General features: G+C 47.7%; 1 protein-coding gene across 1 annotated transcript; it reads left to right on the top strand.

The window, feature by feature from the left end:
- Window positions 1-62: 62 nt before the first annotated feature.
- On the top strand, window positions 63-11,477 carry parp2 (poly (ADP-ribose) polymerase 2). Its single transcript, XM_060057994.1, has 17 exons — window positions 63-299; window positions 1,039-1,251; window positions 1,362-1,553; window positions 3,761-3,831; window positions 4,312-4,362; window positions 4,716-4,812; window positions 5,479-5,554; window positions 5,644-5,746; window positions 6,502-6,655; window positions 7,071-7,209; window positions 7,602-7,665; window positions 7,755-7,889; window positions 8,332-8,459; window positions 9,201-9,300; window positions 9,407-9,505; window positions 10,296-10,420; window positions 11,011-11,477. The coding sequence occupies exons 1-17, from the start codon at window positions 227-229 to the stop codon at window positions 11,168-11,170; spliced, it is 1,980 nt and encodes a 659-aa protein (XP_059913977.1). The 5' UTR covers window positions 63-226; the 3' UTR covers window positions 11,171-11,477.
- Window positions 11,478-11,836: the final 359 nt, after the last annotated feature.

The following is an 11,836-nucleotide window of genomic DNA, read 5'->3' as shown; positions in this document are numbered from 1 at the left end:
CTGCAAATACTACACCAAAAGTATCCTCATCTACGGAACATGACGATGCCAACGAGGACAACGAGATGTCGACCAATGAGAAGCACGGGTCTACAACCCGGTACCCAGGCGCCTCGGTCCCGTGCGGAGAGGAGACTAGTGTTTACGTCGTGCGTTTAGTTTCCCGCGCCCACCTTTCAGCAGCACCACTTTTACAGCCGCGGCATTGTGTCGTTTTTTATAAACCATGAGGCACACACGAGCATCTAGGAGCAAAACTGTAAATGATCAGAAGAACGGAGATGTTCTGGGCACAAAAGGTTAGTGTTTATTCGCGGTGAATCCACCGCTGGGAAGCTAGTTGAAAGTAAAACAAGGGAATGTCCTGGGCGTCTTGCCACTCGTATTTGTTGGTAGCATTGCAATGTACGGCTAATAATGACATCCAACGACATGACGTCGATCACATGTTTACAGTTGTTATATTGTAGTTTGTATATTGTGTGTTTGTGTCAACGATATGTGCCCCTTCGCTTGGTATCGATGTACGTTACTACGAGACAGGCTCCAATTCTGAGGCCGCAGCCGAAATTTCCTAAGTCGAATTAGATATAAAAATGTACCTTTATGCATGTACAGTTATTTCAAGAAACGTTTCGAAATAAACTAATTGTTTCGGTTATAACGCAGCACTCTGAACATGTCCGGACTCTTCGCTGCGGTGCAGCGTCCGGCCATGTTTGTAGTGCAGAGTCCGGCCATGCTTGTAGTTCTTGCCTCAAACCACATCCATGGACCACGGATGGACGAAGCGAGACAAGAAACAACTTTTTAAATATGGATTTGTTTATTTAAGATACGACACGACGGTCGACCCTAGAAAGTAGTTTAAAAAGAGCAATGAGATTCAGTCCTGTAAAATAGTAACGGGAAAAATATGTCAGGTTGCAGCCTCAGCCCCAACCCTGAAATATGCCGCTAGTCTTAGTCCGCTAGTCCAAATAAACATTTCTAATATGACCTGAGAAATAAACATGGTTTCTCCCACCACCATGTCAGTGTGGCAGTGGCAAGGGGACGAGGGCCAATGGGAACTGTACCCTCCTTCGACGTCTGCCATACTGGACTCCGCCGTGTCCTCCGGGGACGCCTCCGTCACCATCACGTTGGGCGCCGCGGGGACAGCCTATGACGTCGACCTGAAGAAGATGGTTCAAATTAACCCCGCCACCAAGTACAAAAGGAAAATACGCTCTCAGATGGTGAAATCAGGTGTGTGTCTGAGCATGGCACCATCATCCTGTACCTATGCAGAATTTTTTTCCACCAACTTTGTCGTTATCTTTATTATTAATCCTTGGTTGTTTATCTTTACCACCCAGAGCCTGCGAGTGGAGATGGAGCCCCCGTTGGGCAGGCTGAAGGAGCGGAACAAGTTAAAGTGGAACCAAAGGTGGAACCAAAGGAGGAAGCAAAGGAGGAACTAGAGGCGGAGCCAGCTCCTAAGAAGAGGAGGGGCCAGGCCAAGAGCCAGGCAAAAGTCCAAAAGCCCAAAGAGGAAGCGACGAGTACTGGTAAATTAACATCTAAAAACAAGCGATAACTCTCCAGAGGATGTTCCCATTGCTTATTCAAAATGGTCAATATGCTGTTTCAAATTTGAGCCATTGAGAATCAGAAAAAGGGGTGAGGGAAATGACCGTCAATGGAGACATTGTTTTAGCCCGCCATCGGAGTCCAAGTTAACTTGCTATATAAGGTGTGTGTGTGTGTGTGTGTGTGTGTGTGTGTGTGTGTGTGTGTGTGTGTGTGTGTGTGTGTGTGTGTGTGTGTGTGTGTGTGTGTGTGTGTGTGTGTGTGTGTGTGTGTGTGTGTGTGTGTGTGTGTGTGTGTGTGTTCAACATGCCGGGAAGAGGAAGTATTTGTGGCAGTTCCATGTGCAAAAGTTTGCCGCCCTTTTGGACGTCCTACATTGTTGATCTTTGTTCATTGTGTCGCGTTCTTCTGCTATGAGATCACGATGCTAACCTAGCTGCCGCGGCTATCGCCATACGGCTTAAACCCCGCCCTGCCATAAGGGTACGGTCGGCGGTGGAAACGCGAGCCGTCACTGAGTGGGCTACACCGCGCCCTCACTACTGGGCTGAGGCGGGCTGGGTCCGAAGCGTACCCGCCGGTGGATATGAGGCATTCGTCGCAGAGCTCTTGGCCGACTACGGTTTGGAACTCGGGTAGTCGCACCTCTTTTGTAAGGACACGCACCTGCTTTGGTTGTCGTTGAGGTTGCCGACAGGTTCCAGTGTAGTTTAAATTAACTCTAAACACCAAACTGTGACGCCACTTCCTCTTTTACGGCCATATGCCTTCCATCGCAACGCTGAAAAGAACCTTCGATCAGATTTAGTATGGGGCAGCCTGGGGGAACCCTGCAATATCCCAAATGACCACTTGGTTGTGCTGCTTTAGTCCCTCTTCCTGTGGGAGGACGAGGATATCAAGGAAGGTCAGCAATCAGGCAGTTTCCCCCCCCCCCCCCGCTGCTTGTCCCTTGTCAGGTTGAACCGTGCCTCGTCAAAAACTTGAAACAACTTGAAACAATAAATATGTATTCATTTGGAGCAGCACCGGTATCAAGTTCAAACACTCGCTTTGTTTGAACTTTTGCTAGTTCCAAATGACTAGCGATGCATGTGCTACACTCCACCTCGGTTACTTTCACTGTATTCCCCCAAACAAAGGAGTCAGGGTGGGGATGTAGGAAGACCGGTTTGTTGATAATGATGCTTGGCCTGGAGTTCCATGTTGGCATCTAGGAGAACTCTTCCTGAGGGTGTTGGGAGACGGCTGGCTTAAACTGTGCACACCCGTGACTAGGGCTGGGCGACTAAACCAGTATTTATCGCGATTTCGATTTTAGCGTGCAACGATCACAAAATGGACATAATCAAGGTTTTTTTCTTTTTTTATGTTTTATAGAAAGGGCGGAACAGCTGGATACATATCTGTATATTATTTTAGATTGGAACATTTCTTTTTGACCATTTTGTGTATTTTTTTAAGGCGAAATTTCAAAGTTCTCAGTTACCAAGTGTATTTGGGAGAGACGCGCTGAATAAATAGTTACAACATGTTTTCAAAAATAATCGTTAGAATAATCATGATTTCAATATTGACCAAAATAATCGTGATTATGATTTTTCCCATAATCGAGCAGCCTTACCCATGAGTCAATGTTCAACAGGTGGGCAGGGTCTGAGACAAACCCGCGACCGTCCACAAACACTCCCACTATGACCATATCAGAGATAACGGCGCATTCTATTGGCCATCCGGGCCGGTCATTCCTTCCCGGATTCACACGACCGTAAGACACGGCTGATCTGCAGCGTTTCACTGCAACAGTCCGGAGAACTAGCAGCGCGCCGTAAGGTCGTTTTTGTTTGCATGGCTGCTGAGCACCCGAGTCTAGCCATAGACTTTGCTGTTTCAAACGACTTGAGGCTACAAGGGGCTTGCACAGACCTTTTATTCTAACGCATCAACAGTGGAAATAGATATGCCATTACAAAGTACTTTAAAAGTACCATTTCATTACGAAGAAACGCCATTACAAAGTACATTACAAAGGGCTTATTAAACAAACTAATATTAATGTAAAGAAGGATACATCCTTTTGGGAGTTTATTATAATTAGGCTGCATCTTCATTTGGCAATAGGTCCATTACAGAATGCTCCCATACTGTGAATCCTACTAACCCTGTAATGTAACTCTGTTCCCAGAGGTGGTGAAGACCGTGATCATGAAGGGGAAGGCTCCAGTGGACTCTGAGTGTAAGGCCAAGCTGGGCAAGGTACTGTAACGTGTTCACGGTCGACACATCATCACAAAATGACAATTTTGTGATGATGAAAAAAAAAATGAAAATGAAAATTTTCTTTGTACTTGGTAGACATGTCGAATGACCGACGTATGGTTTACATTTAGGGCACGTAGCAGACTATTTTATCCAGTCTTTTAGACTCTTTTATCCAAGGCGACTTACGATAAGACCATTTGTCAGAAGAGAAAACAATTCTTTGCCGTCGGTACAGTGAGGAGAGGTTGCATTGGTTTATCTTACATTTGGGATGTGATCTCTTTTGTACTAGCCTTGCTTCGCTGGTACAGTTGCTAAAATTAACTTTGTGTATGTATGTGGCACTGGGTCACCCAATTTATAACATGCCAATAAGTGCATCTGAATTATTTTGTTTTTATTTCTTTCAGTTACTACTTTACATTGTACTGTTCTGTTTGAAGTAAGCAATAACTCTCCATCTCTTTCTTTCAGGCCCATGTGTACAGTGAAAGGGAGGACGTCTATGACGTTATGCTAAACCAGGTAGGAGTTGAAGCTACATTGTATGAGTCTAAACCAGTGTATGAACCAATAGAGATGATATTTTGACATACTTCTCAAAAACATTTAGTTTAAGAGATCAATCTCATCCTGAATTTTATATAAAAAAATAATATATTTGTAGCATAGTTTGGTTTAATATTGGGTATTTGGAAAGCAATAGCCATTCATTTTGTTTTGTATGGTCCTTCATGTGGTTGTTTATGTTTATGCAAGGCCGGGTTTCCCGGCAGATAAAGTAATGAAGCTCAAGATGTACATCAATGCATGCATTATTGAACAATGTCTCCTCCATGCCAATCGCCGGCTTATGCAAGTTTTTTTTTTATTTCCAGACAAACCTGCAGTTCAACAACAACAAGTACTACCTGCTCCAGCTGCTAGAAGACGACAGCTCCAAGAGCTACAGCGTGTGGCTGAGATGGGGCCGAGGTGAACTTCATGGGCTTCAACCGCTCACGCTCAGACCTCAGCGGGCTGCATCATGCATGATTCAACATTCATTCAGACACCACGATGTTAGGTCATGCATGATTCAACATTCATTCATAAATCAAGATGTTATGTCGTGCATGATTCAACATTCATTCATAAATCAAGATGTTATGTCGTGCATGATTCAACATTCATTCATAAATCAAGATGTTATGTCAGCTTCAAGATTCAAGAGTTGTATTGGACACATGCGTCTAAAAGAAATGCACTGAAATGTCCTGCATGATTCAACACTCATTCAGATATCAAAATGTCATGTCGTGTATCAGGTCATTAAGACGATAGGTCGTGCATGGATTAAAAACGTGATTCTGCAGCATTGGTTTCCGTAGCCGGCACTATGAATATTTTTTTCTTCCCTTTTTCGTTCATTCGATTCAAATTTAAATATTCCCTAATTGTGAGGAAACCGAACGATAATTGTTTGGGAATCTAACGATTATCCAAAGCTTGACATACTGCCTTCGGTCAGCCGTATCATTCAGAAATAAGGACTTTACATCAGGTACTTGGTTAGTTGCTTAACCTGGTGACTGATCCCTGTTCCTCTACCTGGTTAGTTGCTTTACCTGGTGACTGATCCCTGTTTCTCTACCTGGTTAGTTGGTAAATCGGGCCAGAGCAGCTTGACAGCCTGCGGGCGAGACCTGAACAAGGCCAAAGACTTCTTCAAGAAAAAGTGAGATACTGCTGAATAAAGGCTGATTCCTTCACGCCGCTTCTCCGCGCTTCAGTGCCCGTCTGAACCGTGTCTGTGTGTGTCGACAGATTCGAGGAAAAGACAAAGAATAACTGGGAACACCGGCTTAACTTTGAGAAAGTCCCTGGAAAATATGACATGGTGTTCATGGACTACAGTACCTCTTCAAAGGTGAGGACGGGCGACGCAGACAGTGGTGACCTGACCATGGCTGTGTCGTTAAAGGGGAAAGACGGCCTCAAACACGGCTTCTCCTGAGAGTATCTTATCAGATTAGGATCACACTTTTTTTTTTTTGTCGCAATGTTACTCAAAGATGGATATTCCTTCCGTTCCCGTTAAGGTTTCTGTTTTGTCGACCTTGCTTACATGCCTGCACACACACACACACACACACACACACACACACACACACACACACACACACACACCGTCAACTCCTTCACCACACTTACAATTACAATTACAAATTCCCTTTTGAATTGTGGTTTTGTTCTTTTATTTATTTATTAATTTATCCTACTCCGAATGGTATTATTCACCGTTCAAGTTTCCTTTTATCTATTTTTGCCCAAGCTATTCTTCAATAAAAGTCATCACTTCTGATCAGCATTGCCTGCAGATATGTCCAGGTCATTTTAAGTTAGGTTTTTCGTGGGAATGTGCCCTATTTTGCATTTGGCAAATTAAAGGGGACATAATATACCACCAGTTGTGAGTGTGATTGGCTGTTACAAGCTGACATCACAGGTGGGCGTGTCCACCGGTCCTAGATGTATGACGGTTAGATGAGCAACGTTTGCTACAATCCACTGGGTAGGCTGGTAGACTGATCTATCCAGCACACATCTAGGTGGACACGCCCACACCGGGTGGTACAATACGTCCCCTTTAAACCTCCTGAACCTCTCTGTGTGGTGAACCAGGAGGAGCCCGCGCTGGAGGTGGACGCCGCGCCCAAGAAGTGGACCTCCAAGCTGGATGAGAAGGTCCAGTCCCTGCTGGAGCTCATCTGTGACATCAAGGCCATGGAGGAGTGTGTGCTGGAGATGAAGTTTGACACCCGCAAAGCCCCCCTGGGTCAGTCCAGAGACGTGTGGCCGCCCCACTGCCACTGACTTAAGGGCTGGTTATGGTCCCACGTTTTGTGACCTTCCGTCGAGGCGACGCAGCAGCGAGGGCTGTGATTGGTCCGCTCACTAAAACCCAACGCAGAACCATAAACAGGTTCACGACTGCGTCGAAGCGTCTGCGTGGTCGTTGCGTTGCGTGAACGTGGAACCATGATCAGCCCTATAAAGTTAAATGTGTTGCATTTGCCCCCCCCCTCAATACCACTGATTTAAAGCTAAATATGTTGCCTTTTTCCTTCTTGAAACTGATCGCCGGTCGTTATGTTTGGCCCGCTCGCCTGTATATCTCTGTATCCGTTGCTGCGTTCACTTGCGTGCCGTCTGCCTCTAGACGTAACGCGAGCGCGTCTTCCCGCCCGCAGGCAAGCTGACGTCGGAGCAGATCCGCGCGGGCTACACCGCCCTGAAGCGGATCGAAGAGTGCCTGAAGAAGAAAGACAGCCGCAAAGACCTGTTGGAGGCCTGCAACCAGTTCTACACTCGCATCCCCCACGACTTTGGGTAGGAAGCCCCGAGCGTCACACACTGCTGCTCTCCGGCCCGCGCAGTCTAGTCCCCAGGCATTGATCCACTCGAGGGATAACGGCTCTTTGGATCGCAAAATGGTGACCAGACTGAAAAGAGCAGGATGATATTATGAGTGCGTTTGTACTCGGTCAGACTAACACTTTTAATCTCTTCAATAGAACCAGGGTCGTTGTATTTGGTGATTCTGTCCCACCCTGAACAGAACCCTGACACATTGTCCGATGTATTCTGTAAATATTGAACGCACCATTCCAGAGCTCGGCAGTATTATGTCCAGATAGGATTGGGATCCCAGTGAGGAGGACAAGTCTAGTTGCTTGTGTCGTTGTAAACTCAAAGTGTTCCTGCGTCCTGCCGTGATTCAGGCTGAAGACACCCCCCATGATCAGCTCTGAGGACGACCTGAAGGAGAAGATAGCTCTGTTGGAGGTACGGCCGGTGTTCAGTGTCCATCATAACTGTTTATTGGATACATCAATGCTTTACTCAAGGCCGTACTGCGGTGACCCCTCTCCCAGGCCCTCAGTGACATCCAGATCGCCGTGAAGATGGTCCAGGCCAGCGCCAACGCGGAGGAGCATCCCCTGGACCGCCAGTACCACTCGCTCCAGTGCCAGCTGCAGCCCCTGGACGCCGGCAGCGACGCATACCAGGTGCTGCTGCCGTACAAACGGCTTGTAACGGCTCATCACACCACACCTGGTGGCATGGCACGGGACCTTTAAGGCTTACTTTTGTAATCTCTTGATGTTTTTCTGTTCTTCAAATCGTGTGTTTATCCAATAACAAGTCAAGTCAGTCAAGTCAAGTCTATTTAAATAGCACATTTAAAATCAACAATAGTTGACCAAAGTGCTGTTCAAAAATACGATGCAAAACAACAAATAGGCCTAAGATACACAACAACAACAACAACAACAACGAAGCAAAACAAAAAAAAGCTAAATTTGTGCTAAAGGCCAATGCAAAAAAGTAGCGTTTTAAAGAGAAGGCCAAAAGACTGGGCAGTTCTCCGACTCAGAGGAAGTCTGTCCCAGAGATTGGGCGCAGCCACAGCGAAGGCCCATAACACCGTGTGTGGTCGCCCCCGTCCAGACGGTCTCCAGCTACCTGCAGAGCACCCACGCCCCCACCCACAGCGAGTACACCATGAGCGTCCTGGACGTCTTCTCCGTGGACCGCCAGGGCGAGTCGGAGAAGTTCCTCTCCGGGATGCACAACAAGTAAGACCCCCCCCAGACACCAATTGGTTAATTTCATCCTTTGAGCCAATCAGATCTAGTGCTTTGACTTTTGCCCAAAAATCATATTCGAAGTTCGTTTGTTTATAATATTAATATTAGAATATATTCGGATATTTATTAATCATATTTTGACCATTAAATGCCTTCAGTAAGACCTGGATTGGGCTTTGCGGGGTTTGTTTACCGCGTTGCTACGCTGTCTTGCGTGTTCCAACGGTTTATTAGGTTTCTAATAAATCGCTGTCTAATCAATACTTCATTCACTGCCTCTTCCGTGGTCATTACAATATTATGAGTAGACTGCGTCGGGTTCTCCGACGTCCCTCCCTCTTGGCCTGCCCATAACCGGTTCGATTATTAAGGGCTGCCTAATATTCGTTTGAATTTTGATTTATTTTTTTGATATTCGAATAACGAAGTTCGGAGTCAAAGCCCTAATCAGATCTACCAGCAATGGTTTTGACGCTGCCCTTGAGGTGTGTGCGCACGTGTGAGAGAGATTGGGTCGTCGGTCAGACGTCCCCTGAAAGCCGCTGACCGACCCTCGTTCAGCACATGTTTTGGGATTGACGATAAAGCCGACTTTGACTTTGTCTCTCTCTCTCTGTGTGTGTGTGTGTGTGTGTGTGTGTGTGTGTGTGTGTGTGTGTGTGTGTGTGTGTGTGTGTGTGTGTGTGTGTGTGTGTGTGTGTGTGTGTGTGTGTGTGTGTGTTCCACCAGGACTCTGCTGTGGCACGGCTCCCGTCTGTCCAACTACGTGGGCATCCTGAGTCAGGGGCTCCGCGTGGCCCCCCCCGAGGCCCCCGTCACCGGATACATGGTACGCCCCCCCCCCCCGATCAACCACGCTCCCTCGATGGTACGCTCCACTCCTCCGCCTCCTCGTGGTCACGCCCCCGCTGTGTGTTTTTTTCCCCGTGTTCCAGTTCGGTAAAGGGATCTACTTCGCCGACATGTCGTCGAAGAGCGCCAACTACTGCTTCACCAACCAGCGCAACAACATCGGCCTGCTGCTGCTGAGCGAGGTGGGTCGCAGCGCCCACGCCTGGAGGGCGGCGGCCTGTAGAGGGACAGGGACGGGCCTACAGAGATACATAGATCTATGTCAAGATAGCCATAGATATATGTCTATCTTGACATAGATCTATGTAAAGATTAAAGGACGGGGCCGATGTGTTTCCTACAGTGGACATCACGTGTTGTGACCAATGTCGGTCTGCGGTAGTCTTATTGGCCATTGGCCGTTTTCTGCAGGGAGTTCAGAGTGACGTGCGGGAGTCCAGCAGAGATTTGGACGCTCGCCGTTTTGTGCGTTGGAGGAGCGACACGTTTTTTTTTTCAATCCGCTTTGTATATCTCGGAACGACAAACGCACTGGAGTTCTGCAGCGTAAAGAAGTCCCCTCTCCTCTTCTACGTAATGAACGTTTTGATGAGGAACCAAGACGCCCGGAGAAACAACGCTATGAAGCGCCTAGAAATCGCTCAACCTCAAGAGCTCGAAGCCGTCACCCCACTGGCCCCAGACGCAGACTCTGGCTGCAGCCACAGGGTTCAGACCGTTTAAATAACGGATCATCAAGGGCGACCCGGTAGAGCGTGTACCATAACGCCTCAGTCCTGATCTGCGATCAGGACTGAGGCGTTATGGTACACGCTCTACCCGCTGAGCCCCCGGGACGGGTCTCTCTCCCATACCTTCCTCTCTAACTCCAGTCTATAATAATGTTTAAATAAATAAAATGCTAAAACGGGATCATGGAGGCAGTCTTCAATACGCTCCCTTTGTGTGTGTGTGGCGGTCGTTGTCCACCAGGTGGCGCTGGGGGACTGCAACGAGCTCCTGGACGCTGACTACGAGGCGCAGAAACTCCCCGAGGGCAAGCACAGCACCAAGGGCATGGGCCAGACCGGCCCGGACCCCAAGAACGCCGTCACCCTGTGAGTGGCGCTCTCCCTCTCCCTACTTCTCGTCCGGTTCTCTTGTCGGGAAAAAAAATCGAATGTCGCCAACGCTAATTCTAGTTCTGTTTTATTTAGCAGTTAGTTTGTATGAATGTACAATCTGTTTTATTTAAGATCAGCAATTTAAGATATATCCAGTCGAATAACAACGGAACGTCGGCAAGGCACCACTCACAAACTCGTGCAATGACAGAACGATACACAATTATACTTTGTTCTCGGGCAGAAATCAATCTGTACACTGATATGCTTCTAAATATATCCCCTTTTTGTTGTCGCTAAAACCAATCTCTCTCCACTCACCCACCTCTCTCCCATCACCTCTCTCTCCCCTCACTTCCCTCTCTCTCTCTCTCCCCTCACCCACCTCTCTCCCCTCACCCACCTCCCTCTCTCCCCTCACCCACCTTCCTCTCTCTCCCACCTCCCTCTCTCCCACCTCCCTCTCCCCTCACCCACCTCCCTCTCCCCTCCCTCTCTCTCTCTCTCCCCTCCCTCTCTCTCTCTCTCCCCTCCCTCTCTCTCTCTCCCTCCCACCTCTCACTCCCCCCCCCCCTCTCCCTCAGGGACGGCTTCTCTGTGCCCATTGGCCCGCCGGTGAAGACGGGCGCGGGCCGGGCGGGGTCCTACTCCCTCCTCTACAACGAGTTCATCGTGTACAACCCCGCCCAAGTCCGCATGCGCTACCTGCTCAGAGTCCAGTTCAACTACCCCTCCCTGTGGTGAGCAGGAGGGGTAACCGCCCCCCCCACCCCCCCACCGCGGCACCGGGTCACTTCCCCAGGTCCCGCCGTCCGGATCCTCGCTGTCGGTTTTATTTTTTAAAGGTCTAAACGGGGACAGCTTCTATTCCATTAAGGCGTTCTACATTAAGTCACTTATAAGGTTTTCATCGGTTCTTCTTCACCTAACCCAATGATAATATTGCTACTACAGGTCCGGGGAACAGTGCCATTTGTTGACAGAATGTTGCACTTTTTTGTACGTTGTACATAAGGGTATTGTTGCGTAATAAACTGGGTTGTTAATGTCACGATTGCATCAAGGAAGTATTTTTCTTTCATTTCTTAAAGGGTCCTTAGGAAAGATTTAGATGAATGGAAAACAGTTGAAGATAGCCAGATTCTGAAAACAAAATGCACCCTCCTTCTCTCCGCCGTTGGGATGAGAATGTTGTGTACACAAATGTGATCAATCAAAAAAGTAGCTTCACCAAACCAATCATGGAAGAGATGAACTGATTGGTCAGAAAGGAGCCGTCAGCAGTCTGAAATCAATATTGTCCCACACAGACAGAACCGATATGCTCACACAGCATTTCACACACAGCCGGCTCACAGATGGTATTACTAACAGAGTACACTCAATTTGAAGACCTCCGATTTAACACAC

Source organism: Gadus macrocephalus, chromosome 8, assembly GCF_031168955.1.
Source record: "Gadus macrocephalus chromosome 8, ASM3116895v1".
Lineage (NCBI taxonomy): Eukaryota > Metazoa > Chordata > Actinopteri > Gadiformes > Gadidae > Gadus > Gadus macrocephalus.
Note: the sequence above shows the minus strand (reverse complement) of the source record. Positions and strands in the feature narration are given on the sequence as shown.